General features: G+C 49.7%; 1 protein-coding gene across 4 annotated transcripts in view; it reads left to right on the top strand.

Annotated features, from left to right (window-relative positions):
• Trappc9 (trafficking protein particle complex subunit 9) overlaps nt 1-27008 on the top strand; it is a 501039-nt gene that overhangs the window by 73259 nt on the left and 400772 nt on the right. For all 4 annotated transcript variants that reach the window (XM_048802178.1, XM_048802177.1, XM_048802179.1 and 1 more), the window contains 3 exons: nt 14046-14172; nt 21295-21440; nt 26604-26689. In XM_048802178.1, the coding sequence (XP_048658135.1) occupies nt 14046-14172; nt 21295-21440; nt 26604-26689 (359 nt within the window). The remainder of the gene's footprint in view (nt 1-14045; nt 14173-21294; nt 21441-26603; nt 26690-27008) is intronic.

Raw genomic sequence — 27008 nt, 5'->3', positions numbered from 1 at the left:
CTTATTTGTTGGCTTTGCTTGTTTGTGTGGCGTGTGGACAGAATACAGTAGTTGGCCCAGGCGGCCGTCAGATCTCGCTGGTTCCCTGTGGTGATCTGGGAGAGAAGGAAGGCATCGGCTCAGGCTGTTATTGGGTGTCATTTTGTTTGTTAGTTGTTGGTGCATTATGGAGGAGGAGCATCATAAGGGGCCTTATGGTGGTGTGTTCATGTTGCATATAACATAACTTGGGCACTTTCCTTCCCCGATACCTCCCTCCTCTTCTCTCTCTCCCTGTCCCTTTCTTCTGCTTGTTGCCCCCCTCCTTAGGAGGTCTCTCTGTTTACTTTTTTCTCTCTAGCGTCCACCTGTGAGAGAGAACATTTGATGCTTGACTTTTGAGTCTGGCTTATTTTGCTTGATGTGAGGCTCTCCAATTCCATTTGAATATCATTTTAAGAAAGAGATTGGGGTTAAGTCAAACCAACAGTGTCTACTGATTCATTTCTAAGTGGCTGGGATCTATGTGAGGGGAAGATATGGCATATGACTTGGTAAGTGAACTGCAGAGCCCATCTTCAGGATGGATGTTCTGCGTTTATCCTCTCTGACTGTTCAGAGAGCACGATGCCCCCTTCCAGGGAAGAGCCTGCTCAGGCCACGGCGCTTCAGGAGTATCATCCTGAAGATGATGTTCTCGTGAGGCATCCAAGGGTGCGCTCTATCCTCTGCTGTGGTGCTGGGGATGGGACCAGGACCTGGTGCATGCTGGGCAGGCACTCTGCCATTGACTTGTGTCCCCAGCCATCCAAGGGCTCTTTAACATTCTAGCCACATTTGATGCATTTTGGGGGAGCATCTCAGTGGAAGTGGGGAGCTGCAGACATCCAGGGACTCTGTTGAATTGGAAGACTCTGTACAGACAGCCCAGCCATGGTAAGGTGGCCGCGCAGCGTGGGAAGGGTGTTGTCTGTTGTGGCTGCAAGGACATAGAAGGTCAGGGATACAGAGGATGTTGGCTTCATTAGAGTGCCACCGCAGGTCACAGGAGTTGGTTGTTCATGTGGTGGGGCACCAAGCTTCCTGAGGCAGTGAGGTTGCAGGGACAATGGGGACACCGAGGTGGCCTCAGAGGGAGCAGGGCCTCATCCGCTCAGAGAGCAGCCCTGTCATCTGTGGTGTGATTGGGCAGGACGCCGCCTCCAGGCCACACTGCCGAGCGCAGTCATGGTTGCCTCTGTATCTCTCACCATCTCTCACCCACCCCTCTGTTGGATGCTGGGATTCTGAGTGGGACGCTCACAGCAGGCTCAGGCTCCCCCAGGGCGAACGCCCAGCGCCCTCTCACGCAGCTGAGCCTGACCCCAAGTGGCCCATTTTGACAGGCAGGTGCCCACACCTGTGTCCGTGTGTGGGGGAGGTGCGTGAGGGTGTGGGCGGTGGGGTCCTGAGTGGTCCTGCCGTCCAGGGCCAGTCTTGATCTTCTGAGCCTGTTGCTCGCTCGTCACAGTGACAGCATGCTCCAGTTGACTGGTCTCCCGCTTCCCAGCCAGTGTCGTCTTCAGGCTGCTCTTCACGTCACATCTTTCCTCACATGTCCCCACTCTGAGGGGCAGAGAAGAAAGGCCAGGCTCTACCTCGCCAGGTCTCTGGGTCCGTGGGCATGTGTGATGGGCGCTGTTGAGCACCTCCCAAGTGCTGTCCCAGTGCTGATGCCTTTCTGTGTGCCATGACTTCAGGCCTCACTGTTGCCAGCCAAGCCAGCGACCGCGGGGACTGTGTTACAGGAGGAGCTAAGCTAGGTGCCCTGGCCCCCTTGGTACTGCCCTGAGGAAGGGCATGGCACTCTGCCGCCCTGCCCTGGAGCCTGGGCTCTTCCTGGCCCTCATCATCTCTGGCAGGCCCAGCGAACACGGGGTCTCGTTGCCTAGGGGTGAGAATCACCATGGCTGTGTCCGTGGGCATCAGATGCCACACCCCGAGTTTGTCCCTGTACCGAGGAGGTTTTATCTCAACTTAGATGTGGTTGTTATTTGTTTGAAAGACAAAAATTGGATGAGATAGAAAATGTCAGGTTTAATTTATTCAGCTACTCCTTCTTTTCGCCGCCAGCTTGTTACTTTGCTACTCAGCCCAAAGAAATGCATTAAAAGTTTTCCATTCATCAGTGTCACAGTGGACGGGGACTTGGCTGAGTGAGGCTGTGCCGTGTGGGTCTCCATCTTGATGAGGTGGACCTCGGTCTCTCATTTCTCTGTGTTTCTGGGCCTGAGAGGGCAGGACATGAAAGAAGTGGTGTGTTTCCTCAGGGTTCCCAGAGGTTCTCCGTTCGGCCTTGCCTTTCCCGTCTCCTAGCTCCACACCAGCTCTCTCACTAGCTGCAGAGGAGGCCGGAGCCAGAGGCTGCTTCCCCTGCAGCTGCCTCTGGAAACGGTGGAGGGATCTGTTGAACAGAGCCGCACAGCACTGCACCTGTGATGGTCACATCATAGAATCAGGGAGGCTTGCTCCTTGAATGCTGAGCACCCAGGACTTCAGAGTGTGACGAAGTGTTTCTCTCACACTTCACCTCGGGGAAGAAAACCAAGAAGCTGGAAGAGGAGTTTTCATTTCAGAAAAATCATGAAGTCAGTCATATATCATCAAAGATAGCAATTTGTCATAAAAAAGGTTACTATAAACCAGAAATTACAAAGAAGGTAAATGAAGGCTTGACTTAAAAACATTGTTTGAAGGTTTAAGGTGGAAATTTAAGAGTGAAGCTTGGTCTATAAAAAAAAATATTTTAACAAATTTGTTTATGATTTTACATAGTTAGGACTTTTATTGTTTCAGTTTCCAGATGAAGACTGGGCTTGTCTTCTCGCAGGACAACACTGTGTCCTCAGTTGACTTCATCATCTTTTCTTCCCATCTTTCCTGTTTGAGTTAAGGGTGACACCATTTTCCTGGTTTGGAAGCTCAAAACCTTTAGAGTCACCCTCAAATCGCCATGCTTACCTTGTGTCTGTTGGCTGGTTGGGATGTCCACCCCGAGGCTCACGTTTCTCTCACATGGGATTTCTCTTCTACCTGTCCTGGTGATGGCCTGGGGTTCGTACTGTTGGCCTCTGTGGCTCCGGGCATTGCAGTAGTCTCTTAGCATCTGAAGGCCTTGATGTTCCCTGGCTTTGCTTCTTGCAATCTGAAGCCAGAATAACCATTTTAGCACAGAAACTTAATCACATTCTGTTCCTCAAGATCCGGAGTGACTCCCCCTTGTCTGTCCAGTAGTCTCAGGTCCATCTCAAAGCTGTTCACGAATGGATGCAGCCTCTCTGACAGCCTGATTTCATACCGTCTCCATCTGCAGAATGGACGTGTTCTGTGGGGGGCATTTTCTTCTTGCAGCTCATCACGCAGTCTCCATGCTGTTCCTGTTGTAGGGTTGCAGTCCTTGTCCTCGCCCTCTTCACCTGCTGGTGAGTGGCTTGATGAGGGTCTCTTCCTCCTAAAAGGTGAATGGATGGGCAACATTAATTTTCTAAGTGACTGTTGAATGAAGTAGGAGACTGTTTGGCTGAGCCCATTACGAGGGAGAGTAGTGGGGAGGTGACAAGCCCCGAACCAGGAGCAGGTTTCTCCACGCTTCAGCGTTTTGGCCTGCAGGATGGGCACAGCAGTGGCACACTGGTAGGTTTTGGGGTGATTTAATGAGAGCACATGTGCCAAGTGCTTGGCATGGTGCCTGGTACACGGCGTACCCACACAGGACATCAGCTGCTAATGTAGCAGCTGCTCCTGAGCCTGCCAGGGACACCTGTGTGATACCAGGGGTGGCTGTGAACTGCCTGCCATTAACCCTCTCCTCTGGGAACACGGGGAGAGCTTGGAGGTTCCTCACTCCATCAGCGCATTGTAATACTATGTTCTTCGCACACAGAGCGCTTATGCACAACCCTCACGCAGTCAATGATTTTCCACAAAGGCACCAATAACACAGATCTGGGCCACACACTCTCTTCAATAAATGGTGCTCGGAAACCTGGGTGTCCACATGTAGCAGGGTGAGGCCAGACCTCCAGCCCTGGCCACGCAGGGTCGATGCAGTGGGTCATGCACTTCCATGTGAAGCCCCACACCCTAAAGCCACTGGATGACACAGAAGACATTGGTCTGGGTGAGGAAGTGTTTGGATAAGATTATAAAAGCACAGGCAATGATAGAAACGACACATGAGACGGTATCAAACTAGAACCCTTCTGTACAGCAAGGGAAATCAGTGAAGAGGCCCCCTGTGGAATGGGGGAGATGTTTGCAAACTGTTCATCTGTCAAGGGATCCAAACCCTGATTTTTCTTTATAAAACTTTTTGAAAATTCAGTTTTATGTTTTTAAAATAATTTTATTATACAAATAAGGCATGTTTCATATAGAAATCTTGGGAAGCATCAGCAGATGAGAAAGATTAGGCATAATCCCACATAGGCACTAACATCTTAGTGTATTTCTTTTGTATTATTTTTTCAAACTGAATTAATTTTTTAAAAAAATTGAACTTTCTTGATTATTGTAATTATGCACCTTGCATTTCCAAGGCATAGTAGACATTTTCTGTCTTACAGAAGACTTTTTATAAATGCTATTCTTGATGATCACAGTTTCCCTAAACCACCATCTTGTTCTCCCCTCCAGCTCCCACTGTGAGCACCCTCACCTCTTGATCTCCCCTCCAGCTCCCACTGTGAGAGTGCAATCACCTCTTGTTCTCCCCTCCAGCTCTCACTGTGAGCACACCCTCACCTCTTGTTCTTCCCTCCAGCTCCCACTGTGAGAGCACACCCTCACCTCTTGATCTCCCCTCCAGCTCCCACTGTGAGAGCACCCTCTTGACTTTCTGAGTCTGGCTCATCTCACTCAGGAGGAAGTCCTCTAGTCCCATTCCTTTACCAGCAGGTGATGGGATTTACCTCTTTCTTAGGGCTGAGTGGAGCTCTGTTGGGGCTACATACCACATTGTCATCACTCATTCCTCTGTGGATGGGCACCTGGGCTGTTCTACAACTTGAGTATTGTGAGTTGTTCTGCTTTGAGCATTGGTATGCTTATGTCACCGTACCGTAGTAAGCTGATTTTAGTTTTTTGCAAAAGTCCACAGAGTGGGAAGAAGGGGTGCTCCTGTGCTGTTGATACACCCACTGTGGAGACCAGCGTGGAGGTTCCTCCAGAGACTAGAGGTGGAACCACCTTATGGCCCAGCTATCTGGTTAAGTCTTTATTCTGAAGGTGATTTCCTCTTTTAGATATTATACTAAGACCTTTAGAGATGTTTGAAATTTTTTTAGGTAGTGCTTTAAATGGGTAATTATGGGGTAAGTTGATGGCTTAACATAATTGTTTTTCATTTTGGGAGAAAGAATTTAAAAACTTAGAAGGAACACAGGGAAATTCCATACCTCGTGGTACACTTGAGTGATGGCTCATCACTCTGTGAAGTGCATGAGCACATGTGGAGGGTATCCCGGGGTGGCTCACTGCAGTTTGCCCATCAGTGGACAAGGAAGAGGCTTGTTTTCTTGTTTTTTGGCAGGTCTTAGATGTCTCCTTGTCTGTCATGTCACTAGTGGTGGCAGGTGACTTTTCCATCCTTTGAAGGTGACTGTTGGGCCACCTGGATGCTTTTCCCATGTGAGACGTTAGGGTACTGCACGTGCCTGATTGACTATTTTGGGATATCTGTGTTTTCCTTATACATCGGGCAGTCTGGGTTGGCAGTGTGACAAATGAGAAAAGCAAGAAATTTGAGCTCAGAGCTCTGATTTTGGAAATAATTTAGCCATTTGTTACTTCAGGCATAAGCCTCAAGTTGCCCCTCTGTAAAGTGGGCCAGTGACGCTCTGTGTGATGGGAAGAATATTAGATTTGAAAAGTCTGGAAAAACCCAGGCTTGTCCCATCATAATGTGACCTTGGAGAGGGTTTTTAAAAATTCCCCTCTTCTTGTGCCTGCAGTGGGGCTAGTGGGTAAACCGCCAAGTCAGACTGTGCAGGCATGGCCCCTGCTGTGTGTGCTTAAAATGTCCCTCACCACCTAGGGGACTGACTGCCACTTTCCTGCCCCCTGCCCAGTTCTCAACTTGCTGCTCAAGTTTCTTCAGAGGACCACCAAAGACTATTGGGCTCCCAGGGGTCTTGACTGACGGTTCTGTCATGTTCACACCTATCTCCCTTTCCAGAAAAGCTTGTCCTTCACCTGAGTCCCATCCCAGACCTCCAGGATTCTTTTCAGAAGTTTCCACTGGTGCTCTCTTCTCTGTCTGCCTATGTGTTTCCCAGGGTGCTGTCCCGGGGTGTGCGTTTCCTTTGGGGACCACCACCTCTGCTGCTTTTCCTGGTGCTTAGGAGGCTCCCTTGTGATCCGTGTCTGGTGGGTCTTTATCCTCTGGGCTTGCTTCCGAGGCGGCCTGTCTAAACCAGAGTCTTGGATCAGCTCTCCTGACCTCTGCACCTCTGCCTGACCTGGGCTCCCCTTCCTGCTCCGCTGCTGTTCTGCTGACCTCATTTCGTCTCTTTCTCAGTTCCGCAGCATGGGAGCTTAGGAGTGCTTCTTGATGTGGATGTGGTCCCCGGCTCATGCCTGGCACCTCTGGGTCCCTAGGACCTTGCCACCTGTGCAGAGACGGGTGTCTCAGCCAGTGGCTGTGTGAATGCCTTCTTAGCTCTGAGCCTGTGCATTTGCTTTCCCACGAATTTCCCCATCTCCAGCTTTCCTGATGGTTCTGCGTTGGGCTGTGTGGTTTTGTGAGGCTGAGCTTGCGCTGACTGTGCAGTGCTCTGGGGGCGGCTACAGGCTTGGGCTGCCTCCTGGGGCTCCTCCTTGTGGGTCCTGAGTGCTGATGTTTGACTCCGGTTCTGTGAGACTGTGTGTGCAGGGTCTCTGTCTGGCCGTGGGCTCAGGGCCATGAGTGGGGAGGTCGTCCCTCCTCTCTTTTCTGGAAGAGTCTGTGGAGGCATCAGGGTTCTCCTCTCCCGGGGTAGCCTGACCATGCCATCTGGCAGAGGGGCTTTCCTGGGGGATTGACAGACTCAGGGCCACAGTCCTTTTTTTGTGTGGTTTCCCTTGTTCCCTCTGTCCTCTGTCCTTGACTGGCATGTTTGTATTTCTCTCCTGGCGTGTCTCAGTTTTATGAATCGTTTTCAAAGAACCAACTTTGGGTGTTGATTTTCTTTATTGTTTTCTGTTTTATTTTTATTTCCTTTTTATTTACTTTGGGTATATTTTGTGTTTTTTTTTTTCTAGTGTTTACAATGGAGACAAGCAGTTGCTTTTGGCCTTTTTCCTAACAGAAACACTGAAGCTGTGAATTTCCTCAAGCCCTGCTTCAGGGGCAGGTCACGGATCTCCACAAGCGTCTTTCCATGACCATTGGGATCTGCTGTAGCAGTTCCACTTTGTTTTAATTTGGACATGTGTGTTGCTTAACTTCTAGGTGTTGAGAGGGCTTGTGGATCCGCTGCTGGGGTTGATTTCTGTTTTAGTGTCGTCATCGTTGGGGGACGTAGTCTCGTACAGGCATTGAGATTCATTTTCTGGTGGAACATGTACTCTGTCTGTCCTGGTGAGTTTCCCATGAGTGCTTGAGGAGGATTTAAATTCTGCAGGTGATGGTATAGTGTTGCATAAATGTCAGTTAGGGGGAGAGGTTCGAATGTTTGTCGAATCTTCTACGTCTTTATTGATTGTTTTCTACTCATTCTTTTAATTATTTTAATGAAGGCATTAAAACCTCTAACTTCAGAAAAATTGTGAATCTTTCTATTCCTTCATTTGTTTATTTTTTTAAAAAATTTATTGTGTGTATTTGAGGCTCACATGTGATTCTGTGGATATGTATAGATGGTGAAATAGTCACTATGGTGAAGCAGATTTACATATCTGTCACTCACACGTTGACTTCCTCGTGACAAGAGCAGCTGAAGTGTGCTTATTTGGGAGAAGTCCCTGACACAACGCAGTCCTGGCAGTGTGCCCTCATGTTGTACGCCACATGAACTCCTCACACCTGCCACGCTCTCCTTCCCATGTGTCCTGCCAGCTGACATGCAGAGAACTGTAAACAGTGCAGGGAACATGGACGCAGGTGTCCTTATAAGGGGGTGAGCTTCCCTCCTGGGGTGTGTGCCTGGCGGAGGGATGATATATTTCTCATTTCTCTGGGACCCCCATCCTGTTTTCCATAATGCTTTCCCAGCATTCCCTTCTGTGGAACATCAGGGTTCCCTCTTCTCACACACCCATCAACACCATGATATTGGAAGATCAGTATAGTTTTTTTTTTTCCTCCCCTGCACCAAGGATTGAACTCAGGGGCATGTAACCACTGAGTCACATCCCCAGCCCGTTTTGGAATTTATTTAGAGAAAGGATCTTGTTGAGTTGCTTAGGGCCTTGCTAAGTTGCCGAGGCTGGCTTTGAACTCAGCATCCTCCTGCCTCAGCTTCCTGAGCTGCTGGGATTACAGGCATGTGCAACTGTGCCTGGCAATAGTGCTCTTATAAAGGCAATTCAGATTTTAACTATGGTTTCCATTTCTGTAAGTGAAAGTGCCAGAATTGATTTTGAAAATACAACTTCAGATTGCATCAAGACATATCTGGACTTTTCCCGCTGTATACTTATCTTTTCTTTGTCCTTAGTTTTTATTTTCTCTCAGGTTTAGAAAAAAGATGTACTTCTTTCTCCTTTTTCTATTCTCTACCTGTTGGGGACACTGTGACTGACTTAACACAAACATGGTTGTCTCAGATTATTACTTAGAAGAAACAAGAATAAACTGTGAAATCATGGTGCACTGGTTTTCACGACAGTGTCAACTCTTGAAATGCCAAATGGCTTGCATATTGTTTACGGTCAGAAGTTAGCTGACCATATTTTCTGCTTCCACAAAGAACAGTATGTATTAGGTGACAACTATTTTTCATTAAAAATGGTCTTTTGTCTGTGTGAATTCTTTAATTTCTGGCATGGAAATAAATAGCTCTCAGAGGCATTAGGTGCTCTAATTTGAATGAAATCATTGTTGGACACTCTGATCAAAATGAAATGAGGTTTATTGATTTTTAGTGAAATAAATTAAGGAACCATCGCCTCCCACTGACTAAATCCTGTGCTTTGAGAATGTTAAGGTTTATCAAAGTTTCACTCCAGCTGAGAGTGTGGACAGATGTTAGCAGCCCCAGGACTTGGTGCTCTTTTACTGGTGCAGTGGTGACAGTGGTACCCGTGGTCAGGCCTCATTTGTTGGGAAGGAAGACCCCCTCAACTCTCTTCCTCTTTGTGCCCTTGAGAAGATCATCTCATTTCCTCAGGCCCCTAAAACAATATTTCCAGGAAGCAGTTTGAAATAAAATGGTGTAAAGAATAATGAAACAATTTCCTATGTACCAGCTACCCGGGTTCAGTGGTCCTTGAGCATTGCATATATTTACTTCACTTTTTTTTTTAACTTGCTGGATTATTTTAAAGAATGTTATTTCATATCTTCTTACTTTAGTATGCATTTCTGAAAAATGAACATTTTCTTATAGAATCACGATGTTAATATTATGTTTAAAATTACAAATTTTTTGGTAGTGTTCAATGCCATTCTATAATCAAATTTCAAAGAGTTCCCCTTAGTTAATTTTTATTATCTTTCAAGGTAATAATAATGCCTTTCCCTTCCCCTGGCAGAAATTTTGTGGGAAGGTATTATGTATCAATTTTGAATCAGAAAATATTGAGGTCCTCTTTTATACCAGGATACCTTGCTGAATAACTTTGTATAGTATTTGGCACACAGAAGTGAGTATTTGGCCCAGAGAATATGAGTAATGACAAGACACTCTTCCCTTGAAGGTGCTGGCAGTACAAAATGCTTCATGGTTAGTCCTCAAAATTTAAAAAAAATTTAAAGTAAAAATCACTTCTCCTGTCAGCACTTGAAGGCCTAGAGACACAGTGGGAATCCAGTAACTTGCACCTGGCTTCTGGGTTCTGTTCTCTGAACACTGCTTTCCATGGGAGGGAATCAGGGCTTCTTGGACAAGTGGTTGGATCCTGGGTCTGTGGCTGGAATGAAGGAGAGATGTCAGAGAGCACTGGGGCCTTAACCATAGGACCCGGGAGCCAACCTGAATAGACTCCCACTGGCCAAAGAGGGACACTTAGAACATCAAAAAGAATGTGACACAATTAATAAATGGGAAAATAAATTAAACAGATGTTTCTTAGAAGAATAAACACAATTGGCCAACAAATATATGAAAAAATGTTCAACATCATTAGCAATCAGGGAAATGCCAATCACAATTACACTGAGATTTTATCTCACACACCAGTCAGAATGGCTGGAGAGTATGTGGAGGAAAAGGAACACTTTTACACTGTTGGTGGGACTGTAAATTAGTACAACCACTGTGGAAATCAGTATGGAGGCTGCTCAAAAGACTAGGAGTGGAACGACCCAGCTGTCCCACTCCTTGGTATCTACCCTGAAGAACTGAAGTCATCTTACTACAGTGGTACACGCAAGCCCATGTTTGTAACAGCACAATCACCCAAGAGCCAGCGTGTGGAACCAGCCCACGTGTCCATTAATGGATGAATGGGTAGAGAAAATGTGGTACACATATTACACAATGGAGTTTTATTCAGACAGCTATGTTAAGTGAAATGAGGCAAACTCAGGAGCTCAAAGGCTGTGTTTTCTCTTACAAGTAAGTGGAAGCTAAAGAGGCAAACGGAAAGGAAAGGTGGGAAGGTGGGGGGTCTCAGGAAAACCAGAGGGAGATCAGTGGAGGGAAGTGCTCGAGGGACTGAAGGCAGGAGGCTGGGGAGGTGCTGGGGGTGCTAATAGCCAAATGTACATTGTTACAGTATATATATAGCCACAAGCCCCGTGCATGTGCATCTACAACGACCAATAAAACTGTGGTGCTAGGACTGGGCTCAGCAGTAGAGTGCTCACCTAGTGCGTGCGAGGCCCTGGGTTCAATCCTCAAGACCATATAAAAATAAATAAATAAATAAAGGTATTGTGTCCAATTAGAACTACAAGTAAATAAGAAATTACAACAATAAATTACAACTATACAGCACAATTACACAACAATTACAACTATAAAAAAAGTAAAGCGGTCCATTGACAACTAAAAAAATATATATATTTATATAAAAAACAAATGTGCCAGCAACTAACTATTGGTGGTGGGACTGAGCAAGGCACAACTCACTGGCCATCCCTGGCTGCACAGGCACTGTTCTCCACCCGGAACCACGGCAAGGCCTCCACCACTTGCTGGCCTCCTGCTGGTATCGTCTGTGTTTTAGGATAAACAAATGGTTGATGAAGGAACCTTCTTTTTCCAAGACAAATCCTGAGTAATAAGTACAGAGAAATGAGAAAAATGGAGAGCCACCTTCGGGTTTCCCCAGTGAAGAAGTTGATCTGGGCAACGACATTTTAGCTGATGCTTGCAACAGGAGAAAGGCCAGTGGGACTTGAAGGTGAACAGGCCATGCTGGTGGTCACACACCAGCACCTCAATCTGGAAACCTCACAGAAATGACCACAGAGACCCAGAGTCGTATGGAAAAGGAAGCCAAGAAGCACCCCTCTGTCCTGAGGAGGCCTCGAAAGGCAGTCCTGGCTTCTGGGGATTGGATCGGCCTCTGAATGGAAGAGCAGTGACAGCCAGGAAGAGTGGACACTTCACTGAAGATTGTTGTGAGAGTTGGCCCTGACCCTGACCTCCTCTGTTCTCGAGGCAGGGGCTTCTCCCTTCTCTACCCCAGCAGATGGCTAGTATTTGGTCATGTTGCTGTAATGAACACTGTAGACCGAGTATTTTATAAAGCATGTTTTTCTCACAGTTCTGGAGTCTGGAAGTTCAAGATCAAGGCACTGGCATCTGCTGGTTCCTCGAATACTCTGTTCTCAGGTGGTAGAAGACAGAAGGGTCAAACTCCTTCCCAGCGAACCCTTTCAAATGGCACGGGTCTGTTTCCAAGGGTGAAGTCCACAGGACTTAAATGCTTCCTCGAGACCCAACCCAGACGCTGTTCCACGGGGATGCGGTTCCTAATATGTGAATTTGGACGATGCACTCTGAGCACAGCAGTGGGTGAAACAAAATGTGCTTGGCAGGGCATCACCAGGCCGCTGGAGCCGTGTGCCCTGCTGCACCCATGGGGAAGGTTAGACTCTTGAGCCCACCCAGGGGCCTCCGTTGGAGGAAGACACAAGTGAGCAGAAGCACCAAGTTCCCTGCTGGCTAGGCCGCATGCTGAGCCTCACCCTTGCTGCCTGCTCCCCTCTAGCCAGGTCCCTGTCCCTTCTCAGGCCCTGTGCAGGGCTGACTTCCTGGGTAGCACTGGGCTTCCTCTGTCCATTTACTTCCTTCTGCATTTTGGCAGCGTCCCTCAGCATGTGCGTGGAGCTGGATAATGCAGCCTGATCAAGATACCGGAACCACAAGTGCTCTGCCCACCATTAGGCACATTAGATGATTTGCAAAGTATCAGCGGGAGCCTTTGGGGCCATATATCATCTATAAATCGAAAATGATTTGATTATTTGAAGAATTTCTTTCATGTGTGGATGAGCACTACTGCGTTGTATTCAAAAGTAATTCTGCTTCCTTTCCCGCCTCCTGCTTCCTGGAGAAAACCACCTGGACAGAAAATCAGAGAGGCTTTCCTGTCCGTCTGTGCTGAGGTCTGGGAGTTCCCACCTTAACCCTCACTGTGGCTCCCAGCCCTGGTGGAGCCCTTGGGCTTACCGCACAGCCTTCTGCCTCTTTGCCTGCTGGCTAGCCTGTCCCTACATGCAGCCGGATGCTAGTGACGCAGACAACAGCGGTCACCATTTCAGCTGATCCAGTGCTCTTGTCTGCAGCTCACTGTTCCTGGGTGCAGTCTCTCAGTTGGCCCTGGGTGCTTCCTTCTAAGGGCACTGCTCTTTCTGCAGGGGACCGAGTCTCAGAAAGGCTCAGTGCTTCCCCTCCAGTGGACAGGGCAGGGAAGGCTGTCACTCACTCAAACCTGGGCCCCACGTCACTGTTCCGATGGTGCCCTCTGCCTCCATTCTCTTCTAGTCCCCGTCCTTCTCTTCCACAATGGCAGCGGGCATGAACCCCCATATCCAAACCCATCGTCCAGTCTTTATTTTCTTAATTTTTATTGTTTTTGTTGTACCAGGGATTGAACTCAGAAGTGCTCTACCACTAACTCACACCCCCAGCCCTTTTTATTTACTATTTTGAGACAGGGTCTTGCTAAGTTGCCCAGCTGGCCTCCAACTTGTGATCCTCCTGCCTCAGCCTCCTGAGTCACTGGGTCTATAGGCATGCACCACTATACTTGACCTTTTCTTAATTCTTTATGATATTGCAGTGAGAAGAGCACAGACTTAGGGCCAAGTTCATGATCTCAGACAAGCTATACCCTTTGCTTGGCTGCTGTCCCAAGTCATCATGTGGAGGGCTCTCAGCCTCACAGTGCTGGAGATGTTGCAGAGTCTGAGCATGTGTCCAGAGTATTGCCTGGACAGTGAGCAGATATTGTTGTCACTGTTCATACTTGCTCTTCTTCTCTCCTAGAGAAAAGTATGGGCTGAGGCAGAAGAACAGTCTTAACTACAATTGCTCTGTTGGCATAAAAATGTCAATCTGTGATTATTTGCCTAAAAGTCTGTCTTCTAAACAGACTGTGGACTCTCTGGGGATGGGTCCTGGCATTGTCCTTGTTACCTGATAATTGCTGAGATGTGCTGACTCTGCGGGCCTGCCTGACTTTCCTGGAGTTTGGTAAGGACTTGTTCTCCTGGACAGCAGCATGAGTCCTGCAAGGAGCAGCTGCCCAGGATGATGTATGTAGGTCAGATGAAGGGTCTGCTTAGTGCTCGTCTCTGGTGGTCACCATTCCTTATTTCTGCTGGAAGATTGGACTCCTTGGACTGGTGTGTATTGCAACAAATAAAAGAAATGAAAGCCCCCAGTTTTGCTTTTGTCTAATGAACTTTTATCTTGTTTATATTTCATCTTCAGAGAAAAAAGACGTGACTCAAAGCCTGGAAAGCTACACATCCAAGTGCCCTGGCACCATGGAGCCCATCACTCTCCCCGATGGCCTCACCTTGCCCCCGGTGCCCTTCACCAAGCTGCCCATTGTCAGGTGAGCCGGCCCTGGGCCCAGGCAGCAGGGCGTGCCTTGTGCCCGATCCTTCCCGGGTCTGGTTGTGCGTGGAGATCGTGAGGGGAGCTCCGTGTTTGCTGGCTGCAGATCTAGTTTATCACCTGGTGATTGGTGCTGGCAGTCTTGGGAGAGTGGGTGTCTTACATGAGAAAATCCAATGGCATCATGTGATTGCTGTGGCCCCCTGCCTGTCAGATGGCTGAGCTGCCTGCACACAGGTCTCCTGTGTCCCTGGCTGCACTGTGACCACTGGACTGTGATGGAAACCGGCCTGTTGTGTGCCTCTCCTGCTTCCCGGCATCTCTGTTCTTGGCCTGCGTCCTGCTGACAACAGTGGGTGGCCTTCTCCTGCCCTGGTGCCTTTGCCAACTTTAGGCTCTATTCCCCAGGTTTTGGGGCCCTGTCCTGCTGCTGCTGTGATTTGAAGTCCACCACTGCTCACTGTCACTGTGTGCTGTCCTGGGGTCCCCTTTCTGGGGTCCCCTTCCTGTGCCATTGTCTCTCTGTGGGCTGTGAGATTTTGGAAACAGAGGAGTGGAAGTGCCATGGCACAGGGCTCCTCAGGAGGAAGGCACTGAGCCCCTTGGAAGTGCTGCTTGCTGCTCTTCCCTGGGTCCCCTTGGCTTTGCCCTACAGTGGGGCAGGGGGGCTGAGCTGACTCACAGGCCTCCTGCCTAGTGACCAAAGCCCCTGGTCTCTCTGGGTTTCAGTTTGAATATCCCCCTCCTCCCCCATTGAGAACTAAAATCAGTCAGGCTGGGCTGTGGTGACACTGTACTCTGGATGCCATCTCCATGTCAGAGGGCCTCATAGTGCCACGTGTGCAGCCCCAGGCAGGGAGCCCCACTCTGTGACCATGCTGCTTCCTCCTCCTTGATGTGGACAGGAAAGGAGAGGGTCCCTTTTGGGCTTTCCTATGAGCAAGACTTAAAGTGGTATGTGTTTGATTTGGGATTAAGGTCATGATTCATTTTAAAAAAATAAAAGGCTAGAAAAGCCTTTCTTAATAATTTTTTATCTGCATTATGACTTAGATCTTTTTTCAATTCATAAAGCCTTGCATAATAGGACATTCTGAACTTCCTAGAACATTCTGGGCTTCTGATGCTGATCTCAGTGTTCTAGCACCCAGGCCTCTTTGTCAGTGAAACTGGGGAAGATTGGTCCTGGTAGGGTTTTGGAGCTTGTCCTGTAGAGGCCCAGAGGACACAGGGCTGGGCACCAAGGCAGCTGCACAGTTGGGGTGTGTTCCCCAGCAGCCTCATCTCCCTCATCTGTAGAGTGGGCCTGAAGGTCTCTTGCAGGGCCGCTAGGCTTTGTTCCATTTGAGTGACGTTCATGCAGCGTGGAGTATGTTATATGTGCACACAAAGACCCAGTGGACCTTTGTTTCTTCTGGGGACACTGCTATACCCACATTTCAAACACTACCTTGTCTAAAAATACTGTCATGTTAACATTTCCTCCCTGAGCTGTTTAAAAACCAGGCAGAAGAGTAGTAGTTATATTTAGGCAAATGCCAGTGGGTGAGTCTGCTCTAGTCCCCTTCCTTGGCTACCAGGGTCTTCCAGCCCTGGTGGAGAGCTCTCCTGCCAGCAGCTGGGTCTGCCGGCCTTCTTGTGCCATTTTGCCACCTGAAGTGGCCATAGACTGCTTTCTCAGTATGCTACCCCCTGTCAGTGTAAGCCTGTCTTTACGATTTTCAGAGACCTTTAGCTGGGTAAGTCAGTTTGGTTGTCCTGGTGACAGGTTCATGTAGCGTCATCTGTGCCAGGACCCATGAAGGACCAGGGAGAGCCAGTGTTTGAGCCGTGGTGCAGCAGTGCAGGGCACAGACCTTCTGCCCAGGGAGCACAGCTGCCCTGTTGTGGGAGGGAGCGCTGGGAAGTCAGGAAAGCCGCAGCCGCAGCCTGCGCACTGCCTTCTCCTGGTTTCAGTGCCTTTGGGGGCCTCTGGGGTCACCCTGCCTCTGGCCTTGATCGTGAGCCCCTTGTTCACTTGGTCCGACCATTCCCTGCTCCCTTGTAGAGATCCGTAGAAAAGGTCAGGTGTGTGATGGGCCCGGAGCATGGCTTCTTCTCTCACTCTGCCTGGTGGTGCTTTGTCTTTTGAGATTAAGCTCAAGCATTACGTCTTCTGTGAGGTTTTTCTGATGGTGCTCAGGTAGCAATGACTGTGCCTTCTGTATAAGTTAGGTGTTGCTTCAGCTGAGAAGAGCTTTAAACGCAGTCATGGCTCGGAGTCCAAAAGGAGGTTATTTTTCTTATTTATGAGGAAGGAACCTGGGAACAAGTGGCCTCTCCATGACTCTGCCTTCACCTCCTGATTACCAGATGACTTCAGCTGCTCTAGATAGCACATGTGCGTCCAGGGCAGGAGGAAGGGGGAGGCGGCAGGTTCAGGGATGTCTCTCTTTTGTTAATGGGTTCCTGCCCCAGTCTCACTGAGTAGCAGTATGTCTCTAGAAGGTGACAAAGTCTGCATGTGGGTCTTCTCACTGTGCAGCACAGGTGGCCGAGGAGGGGGGACAGGATAGCACTTGCTGAGCCAGCAGGCGTCTCTGCCCCAGTACCTGCTGTGTCTTCTGGCCAGCACTCAGGGAACTTCATCACCTGTCTCTGTTGGTGCCCCATCTTTCTTTCAAGAGCACTGGGAAGAGCTCTTTGTCTTCTCTGGCTCCGGCCATGCCATGGAGCATGCCCACTGAGCAGGCAGAAGTATCCATTCAAGTTCTTTTGTAGCAATCAGTAGAAAACCTGGCTTACACCATGTAGGCAGAGAGGATTTAGGGCATGTGTACCCGAAAAGCCCAGGGGAATGAGGCAGGCAGAACCCAGTACTCACGCCGCCCGGGGACTTGGGTTCCCTCCCTTGGCTGAGCCCCTGCCCTGTGTGGGGCATTCGTTTTCAGCCCCAGGAGGCATCAGAGTGGCAGCAGCAGTTCTAGACCTTGCATTCTCTTCCTATAGTGTCCAAGAAAAGAGAGAGGTAGCCTTTGGGGACATCCATGAAGGAGTCTGGGTCCCCTTGTTTCCCATTGCCTCTCATTGGGACTCGGACTGCCGGGAGAGTACCTGTGGTATCCTAAAGTAAAGCCCAAGAACTGGGGCCCAGGAGGAGGGGAGCAGAGCAGTGAGGGCCGAGTGGGCGGTGCCCAAGTCCCCTCCCCACCGTGCTGCCCTGGACAGGAAGTGCAGGCTTGGCCTCCGCATGGTGACATGGAGCCACAGAGACATGGTGCTGAGTGGCAGCTGCCTCCCTGGGGAACCCTGACAGAAGTCTCTGGGAGCTGGGCGTGAGCCTGGCTACGGGCTGCCCTCGTCCTCCCTGGACCTGGCTCTTCTGACCCAGAGGGCTGGCCACATGTTCCTGCAGATAGGTCTGTTTTATCCCAGATGCATTTTTCACCAGAGAGAATGCCCACGTTCCTGGGTGTTCCAGGTTTATTTTTGGGCTGTCCTCCTGAGTCTTTGCCATTTGGAAATAGAAAGAATTGGAATGAGTGTGATGTTCTTGTCCCATGGTCCCTCAGCCTCACACTTCTCTTTTCCTTGCCAAAGCAGGGTCCTTTTCCTCCACAGGGGTGCTGTGGCTCTTCTGTGAACAGGCTGGACCCTGCGTGTCCTTTTCTGTTTCCCTGTGGTGACTTGGGAGGGGCGCTGCGTGCTGAAGGTTCAGGGAGAGTGCGGCAGCCTCGTGGTGTCGGGCGTCCCTTTGTGCCTGACATCAGCACATCCCTTTCTGTAACAGGAGAGATGCACCGTTCATTTCACAGTCCGCGTCTAGGTCCTGCGTGCGCAGTAATCCTGTGCCCTTCTCGGAGCCCCGTTTCCTCTGCCCTAACTGGGACTGAGGGTCCCTCCTTCCCTTCCTCCCACAGGCGAGTGCTGAATGCTTTCAAGGTGCTCCTGAGCTGCAGAGCTCTCCTCTCCACGGGCGTGGTTTCCTGTGGGAGCCTGGGGAGCTTTGCCTTGCTTTAGAGGTCTCTCCACTCTTCCCTCTGAGTTATTCCATCTTTGTACATTTAGATTAAATTAACTGGATGAGGTTCAGAGGTCTCCCAGGAATGCTGAAAGGTAGCTTTACTTATTTTTGGAAGTTCATATTATCTAAAACCAGAAAGCGATGGCCAGAAATGGGAAAAGGTGTGATTCGATATTACCAGCAAGAAGGAAAACTGGTTGGTTATGAGGTCCTCTGTCCCTCGTGAGCAGACGTGGACCCTTCACACTGAGGATGTGCAGTTCGCCCAGAGGATGAGGGACGTGGTCCTCAGGCATCTGGCTTGCTCAGCCACATGGTGGAACATGCAGAGCAGTGGGCGCACGGGCCGCAGCAGGCCTTCCTCCAGGAATGTGCTGCCCATGGGTGAGCCTTTGGCAGGAGTTGGGCAGCAGAGTTCGGAGCCTTACTCTGAGGCGTCAGAAGAGGGCAGGTCACTGACGGGGCGCCTCTCAGTGCTGGTGCCCAGCAGGCCTCCCGTAAGCCGTGGGGACTGTTAAGGACTGGGGCTGCAGGTGGGGTTGTCTAACTCCACCATAGAGAGGCCAGGCGGAAGCTGTGGGTGGGGCGAGGTCTTCCCTTAGAAACAGGTCTGGGACGGTTGGAATGTATTAAACCAGTGTCTCCAAGTCCAGTGTCCAGGAAGGTGGGCTTTGCCAGTTTAATTTGAAAAATTCAAGACAGGCATCGCAAGTTCCTCCTATAGATGCAGGGAGAGTGTTTGAGGGCTATAGCTCCTGCTTGCATTACAGAATAAATTGGTTAAAAATGTCTAAAATTGTTAGATACAAGCTAATTTACTGTTGGAGATGTCCCAAACTGTGATTTTTCTTTGTTTGTTTGGTTTTTTTTTAACAATAGATATTTGGAGCCATTTTCTTTTCTGTTGAGGTCTTCCTTAGTTTTTGACAATAAAACCATCTTAGCAAGTTATAGGAAGAGCTCACCTGCCCTCCAAGGCCTGGAAACATGAACTAGGCTCACCCCAAAGTGTTTTTGTGTAATTATGATGCAGATTAATAAGGAAAATAAGCCAAAATACAGCACTGTTTAATTCTATTCCCAAATTCACTTCATCAAATGTGCCTTGAGAACTCAAAGTGGGCCTGGCCTCAGCTGACTGTTGTGGGCTCAGCAGTGGTCAAGTGTGACCTCAGCTACCAAGAGGCTGCCAGGTCTATTGCCAGTTACAGCAGCTGGCAGACAGTTAAGGTCCCAAGTGGTCTTAGTTTATTCCTTATAGGAGTCTCCACAAAGAGAGGAAGTATGTATACGAGAGTCAAGAGGAACATTTTTTGTGTTCCAGAGTATTTTGTTGTGGATTTTTTTGGAGACTGTTTAATATGTTTATTGCTTCTTTTTATGGAAAAGTTCATTTGCCCTCTCATAGTTTTTTTTTTTTCTCTTATGTTGTGGATTATTAAAGAAGAAATTGGAATTGAGTTTAGGTTTCATTTTCAGTTAACCAATGAGTCTTTAATTGAGGAATGGAAATGAGGGGGACTGGGGACTCATCAATTGTTTTTTTGATGAACATTGATTTCCCACAACCTGGAAAAGAGCTCTGGAGTTAATGAAGGCATTTAAATTAATAAAGATCCAGCCAAGCAGCCAGAGTGAGTTTTGAGTTGCTTGGGTGCATTTAAACTTAAACTTTTTAGGTTAATTTTACCATCTGGGGAAGCAGTCTAGGCATTTATTCAAAAGAGGCTAAGAGCTGATTAGGGTGGTACATGCCTATCATCCCAGCAACTCTGGGGGCTGAGGCAGGAGGATTGTGAGTTTGAGACCAGCCTGGGTAACTTAGTGAGTCCCTGTTTCAAAATAAAAAATAAGAAGAGCTGGGGGTGTAGCTCAGTTGCTTTAGGTGTCTGAGACCTTCCAGCTGAGAGAGGGGGTCATCTCTGGACCCTGTAAGGTGGTGTCTATTAGCCAGAGGTCAGGCTCTGCTGAGGCAGGAAAGCTGACTCCAACGCCTCACTGACTGACTGCACAAAACTGTCCACTCACACAGGCTGGTGTGAGTCACGCTGTTGTCTAGGCGTTTGACCTCGTGGGTTGCCTAGTGACCTAGGCCGTGCTGCCTTGGTCTCCATCGTCTTAACACTTGGCCTCCAGGACTGCCACGTGGCAGGAGAGCGCTGGGGCTGGTGCATGGCTTCAGAATGCTGCATCCAGGTGTGGCTTCTGCTCAGCCCACGGCCCGGGCTGCACAGGTGGCTTCACCTTCCTGCAGAGAGGTGGGGAGGCGGGGTGGGGAGGGCATGCTGCCACCTCAGTCAGTAAGTGTCCTCACCAGACCTCCCAGTGCCCCCATGTCTACCCCTTGTCCTTTCATTCTCAGGCCTAGGAATGTTCCAGATCTTAACTACCATCTTGTCTTACTGTTTATAAAGGAGGTTTATATGCAGTGTCTCTCGTCCTCATCAATTCCAGGCGTGGTGTCTTGAGCAGCGGAGGTCACCTCCCTTGGTCAGTTTCCCAGTTGGTAATGTGGAGACAGAGTCAGTACTGAAGCCACAAAAATGGTTGTGATGTTTAATTGAGATTGTTCCTATGATAGTGCCTGTGAATGTGCACACTACTGGTAAGACCTCAGTAGATGCTGGGCTCTTGGGGTGGGACACTTACCTCTGCAGGCGTGAGCAGTCCCTCATGTGGACAAAGCAGGGGTGCTTTTAGTCTGCAGACCAGGCTCTTTCCTACTTGTTCTGGGCTGGCTGTCAGGAGAGGGAGACGTGAGAGAAGAGAGCTTTCCAGTCCTCACCCTAGTTCCACGTGTGAGGTGCTGGCCCCATCTGCATCCTATAGACAGGAACCCACTTTGGAGAAGGCAAGGCCGTGTCCAGAGGTGTGCCGTTGGAGAGCAGGGGTGGGGGCTGCAGCCTGGCCCTTCTCATTGTGAACTGTGCTTAAGCCCAGGCACAGTGGGGCAGCCCTGAGCAGAGTCCAGCTGCCTGTCCTGCTGGCATGAGTGCCCTCCCTTCCACTAGTGGGCCTTGGTTTTCTTTCCTGTGGTAAGGTCTGTCCTGTGTAAGGTCTGTCCTGAAACCAAGCCACCGAGGCCATGATGCATTTGTGCTGTGTTTGAAACGACAGGTGTGTGAAGCTGCTGAGCCTTCCTACCAGCCTTCGGCCCCAGAAGATGAAGAGCTTGCTGGGCCAGAGCGTGTCGACCAAGAGCCCCTTCATCTATTCACCAATCATTGCACACAACCGTGGAGAGGAACGGAGCAAGAAGATAGGTAGGATCTTTTGTTCCCACCTTCTCACTGTGCCCGGCTCTTGGTTTTTAGTGGATTTCTGGAATTTTAGGGCAGAATTTCAGACTGGCTCACCTGTGTGTGCATGTGTGCATGTGTATGTACATTTTAGGGTGGGCTTCTCTGTGTACACATGTGTGTGCATCCATGCATGTGGGCCTGGTCACGTCTGTGCCCACTTTAAGGCTGGCTTATCTGTGTGCTCATAGATCCAATATTTGAAAATCTATTTTATTAAAGGTGATTTTGTGGAAGTTCTAGAAACCAGAAAGACCCAGGTCATCACAGAGAGTCAGTGAGCACATGATATGCATCTCTTCTGGACTCTGTCTCTCTGACAAAGTGACTAGGATGCAACCATGGGACCACCCTCCTGACCTTATCTGAGCCTAGTCACCTCCTGAAGGCCCAGCCTTGAAACGCCACTGGATTCAGTTTCCATTCCCTTAATACTTCATCCAGCACTGGATTCAGTTTCCATTCCCTTAATACTTCATAGTGGAGGTCAAGTTTTACCCACGAACCCTTGGACCCCTGCCACCCGTGTCCAAACCACGGCAGTACTTCGTGAATTATATGAGCTAGTCCACTTTTTTATGGAGCAGGCTTTGTGTTGGGTGATTTTGTCCTGCTGGAGGCCAAGGTGGGTGCTGGTGCGGCTAGGCTGTGATGGTTGGTAGGTGAGGGCACAGAGGCACTTTGGACTTAGGAAGAGCTTGTGGGGATGTGAGATGAGAAGCTGTGTCACAAAGTCCCTGCCCTGGACAGCTCCTCCCATTCAGTTCGTGCAGGCGGGACACAGGACAGGGTGCTGAAGGGTGAGGCAGTGTGGATGGAGGTTCTTGAGAGCTGTGGCCCTGGCAGCCCTCTGCCAGCACCTGGTTACCTATTGCTGAACTCAGGCGAGCAGCGAGTGCCATTCCCTGGGAGCAGGATCCCTGCAGACGCTGGGCCACCGTGAAGAGGAGTGCCCTGGCTCAGCCCATGCCAGCGTTCCCTGTTGAAGCCAGAGGAAAGTGAAGGGAGAGTCGAGGGGCAATGCCTTGAAGAGCGCAGCCGGTGCCAGCATGGGAGGGTTTCTGAAGACATGACCCCACTTGTTGGCAGCTTTCCCTTGGTGTGTGTCATGTGTGTACCATGTGTGTGCGCCATGTGCGTGCCATGTGTGTGTGCCATGTGTGTGTGTGCACACGCATTCTGGAAATTCCATCTTGAGTCTTTGATTTTGAAAGACTGTGCCAGCCTCTCAACCCCTACCTCTGCTTCTCTGCTCCAAAAAACATGTGCAGGTAACCGGAAGCTGAAGAGCCCAATGGGCAGCATCCTGGGCAGGTGGTATGCCTCAGACCCCGTCCAGTATGCATCCCAGGGAGAGGAGAGAGGTGGGGTGTCCCTGCACGGCCTCTGGGAGCTACTTCCGCCACCTCCTTGGAGGCAGAGGACTGGAGCCCTGCCGTAGTGGGGCGTCTTGCTGGCTCTGTGACTCGTCCCTCCTGTGTGGACCTATACAGTTGTTGGACTCTTCTTCTGGCCTTCCGGGACTCTCTGCCTGTTTTCTTGGTCCTCAGTATGCTTTTTCCCCTAAAGAACTTTTAAGGAGAGCCTCACTTCTTTCATTCAGAGGAAAACTTGGGAGGTGACTTAGAGTTGCGTGGGGTGAGACATCCCCCAGGGCAGCAGTACGTTCATGGGGTCCAGTGCAGAACAAAAACATAGGCCCTTTATTGAGAAAGTATTAAGAATTTGTATACAACAAGAGCCAAGCATACAGCACATACGGGGCCTGCAAACATGGGCCTGGTGCCACTATCTGCTGGATTGCAGGTCCCTGAGGCCAGCCCAGTCCCTTTATTTTTCCTCTTCCATTCCAGGAATTGTTGAGGCTTCGTATTATGAAAATCCTTGTGTTTGTGTAAGAGGCTGGAGCAGACTGGACCCTCAGATTCTCACAGCTGCTTGGTGCTGATGCAGCCAGTGCTGCTCTCTACCTGTGTACAGGTGGGGAGGTTTAGACTGGATGCAAATTACCTGCCCTGGGCCAGAGAGCCAGTAGGTGGCAGAGCCCAGTCTCCATCCCATGACTTGATGCCCAGGGAGTTTTCCCACTATGAGGTGGCTCCTCATAGGACCAATAAGCACCTGCTCACTTGGTTGGAGGATGAATTTATGGTTGATATAAGAGTGTTTTTCTGAGCTATCAGAAAAACGTTTTTTGCTATTCAGCAAAAAATGCACATTATTTGTTGAATATCCATAGGAAAAATTAATTTGTGTTCTATAGCTTCTAATATCTTTTGGGCAATAGCCTGACCAGAGAGTACCTGCCTGGAGGCTTGAAGAATCACCCATCTTTAATCTGAATTCCTAATTCTGTACCCGAGTCTGTGTAGCTACTGGGGATGTTACCATTACAGCAGGGCATGTAGATGCAAGAAATAGAGAGCTTCTCCAGGGAGACTCTTGCGGCCATTTCCCACTCCGCCAAGGGGTTATTTATTGGTCTTTGTATCTGCAACATGGCCAGTGTGGCCACCTTCTAATTCCACTCTGCAGTGCTGCGGTGAGGGTCACCTGTCATTTGTGATTGGAATGCCAGGGTTTTTGGTAAGGTTGGCAGCTGCCCAGATGCCATGTTGTCCCTGGTCAGCTGGGGCTGCCAGGTGGCCCTGACGCAGCCTGGCCCCCAGCTCTCACTTCCCATCATGTGACCTTGGACTGTGGTGGTGCTTCCTGGTCTGCAGTTGTGCTGTCTACAGAATGAGGACGTTAGGAGTTAGGAGTTGACTCGAGAGTTGTTCCGAGATCCAGTGAGACAAGTACTGGAAGTCCTGGCGCCCACTCAGAGGGTCTTCAGGAGCAGCTGTGTGTGGTGCGGGGTATCCAGATGCCGTGATGATTGGGAACTCTTCCTGCCAAGCAGGTCCACACGGTATGGCGGACAGAGATGAGCTTGTCAACAGTAGAACTGCCGGGTGCTGCTGGTCCTGGTGTGCCAACATGGAGCAGGGAGGGCTGGCAGAGGGTGTTTAGTAGCTACTACTTCCTGTGCCCTCCTGATCTATCTGTGACAAAGTATGAGGAAGGGGCTTGTGCTTTGACACATGGGAGGTTGGACCACCTTCTTTCAGACAAAAGCAACTTATCACATAAATGTAAATGATTCCTTCTAGTATCTCAGAGCACGATTTTAAAAAATGATTATATTTTGACTGCAGAGAAAACAATCCCTTAGCCACAGGCACAGTGACTTATTTAAAAAAGCAGTGGCTTTCTCATCTGCAGGGAGGAGCAGGCAGGTTGCTAGCTCCCTGCAGACGCCAGCAGGCTGGGGTACTTGTCACCCAGTTGACAAGGTGGTTGTCAACTGGGACTGCTGTCCACTTCTAGAGGCCACCCTACATACACCCTGGCAAGGAGGATCTCATCTCCATTAGGGACTCATCTCCATTAGGGGCTGGGCTGTGCTCTGGTTGGTCGTGTGTGCAAGGAGGGAGGGTGAACCCCATACTGAAGCTTCACCGGGGGTCGTAGGCTTGTGCAGGTGGGTCAGGGCAGGTGTGGTGAAGGAGAGACATGGCCTGAGTGTCTGTAGCCGTTGAGGGGTGTGTCGTGAGGGAAAGTGTTTGGGTTTAGAGCCAGAAGGACTTGAATCTGGACTGCAGCCCTTGTATTTATCACAGCCATAGGTGGGCAGACAGTTCAGCAGTCAGGAGTTTTCCGTTTTGTAGAATGAGGATAATGTGCTTCACTGACCAAGCAGAGTGTGGGCGTTCTCTGTGCTGTCCAGAGCTCAGGTGTGTGCACAGCTCCAGCAGTGTTTGTGAGCTAACTCCCTGGTGGCCTTGTCATTGGTTCATGCAGTTGCAGATGCCCGATCTGGCCAGGTGTCACAGATTTGGGGGGGCTGGTCTTAATCTCTGTGCAGGGTCCCTGGTCCAGAGTGGGTCAAAAGCTGTGTCTTGAAAATGGGAGGTGAAAGCTCCATGAAAGTTGGTGGATTCTGCTCAGTGAACCTACCTCTGCTCTAGGAACACCTTCACTGGCTTGAGCCCCCTGTGCCTGGGCTAGATACTGCTTTGACTTCCCAGTCCTGGCCACATCACTGTGGCTGCCCTTGTCAGCAGTGGGCTTCCTAGGCGAGCTCGCTACCTGTTTGGCTTGTGAGTGCCCGCCTTGTACTGCTGTGGCCTTGACACCACGTCACGAGGCAGGTCACAGAGTAAGGAGGTGGCCTCCCACCTGACACTTGCCAGCATGCCCCTTGGTCCTGAACTCCCTTGGCCGCCTGATGCCGAGCCTCAGGGGTGGAGGGGCAATGGAGATGGGGATGGGAGCTCTACTGGTTTTCAATAGCTTTGTGACAAATTTCTGAAGCTGACCTATGGCTCAGAACAACGTCAGCACTTTTCTCACTACATGGGTCAGGAGTTTGAGTCTGTCTTGCTGAGTCCAGGTGTCACCTGGTCCCCTTCTGAAGGCTCCACTGGGAGCGGTTTATTTCCCAGGTTCCTCAGGTTGGTCCTCTTTTATTGTCTCAAGGTGGTTGTCAACTGGGACTGCTGTCCACTTCTAGAGGCCACCCTACATACACCCTGGCAAGAAGGATCTCATCTCCATTAGGGACTCAGCTGGTTGGATCAGCCTGTCTGGGAAAGTGTCCCATTCGGTCATCTCAGAGGTGACTGACGGGGATCTGAGTTACACCTGCACAACCCCGCAGTGCCGTTACAGGACATTACCTAGTGTGGACCTGTCCTCCAGGGAGGGGCTGCACAGGGCACATGTGCTGGGCCTTGGGGTAGGGTCATTGCCTCTGCACTGCGTGGGCCTGGGAGTTAAGAGGAGGAGAAACCACCCTCTTCCCTCTCAGTCTCAGGGGCACAGGGCGGTCATGGAGTTCAGCTGTGCACCAGTGCGGCCTGCAGAATGCCGCGGGAAAAGTCCTAAACGTTGCATTAAAGTGGCGGTGATGACAGGCTTGACTGTGTTTCAGAGAGCTGGTGTCACAGCCAGCTGTGAATTGCTCTCTCAAGGTGATCGTGAGGTCCACTGCTTTGCCGGACAAGTGTGTTGCCAGACGAATCACCTGATACCGTGAGAAGGTGCAGAGGTGCTGACTAACGTGGATTCTTTTGTGCTCTGTAGATTTCCAGTGGGTTCAAGGAGACGTGTGTGAGGTTCAGCTGATGGTGTACAACCCAATGCCATTCGAACTCCGCGTTGAGAACATGGTACGCACTGCCAACTAGTTGGTCTTTTGGGTTAAAAATACCAATTTATCATTAAAATACAAATTTTTACTTAATATTTGACACATACAATCTGTGACATATTTTTTTTTTCCATTTTGCTAGAGATGAGCTTGTTGTGAGTCATTCTTTTTTTGCATTTTGCATTCTTTCTTTTGGCGTTTTGTCATTCTTGTGTCTTTATGCCTGGTACTCAGGAAATGTTTGAATCCATGAACAGAGCACAGATTTGCACACAAACTGAGCTTAGCTGACGGGATGTGAGATTTGACGTGCTCATTTTGAAGGTTACCCAAGACCA

The sequence above is a fragment of the Marmota marmota genome, unplaced genomic scaffold (genome assembly GCF_001458135.2).
Source record: "Marmota marmota marmota unplaced genomic scaffold, marMar, whole genome shotgun sequence".
Lineage (NCBI taxonomy): Eukaryota > Metazoa > Chordata > Mammalia > Rodentia > Sciuridae > Marmota > Marmota marmota.
The sequence above is the reverse complement of the archived record's forward strand: the minus strand, read 5'-3'. Positions and strand labels throughout refer to the sequence as shown.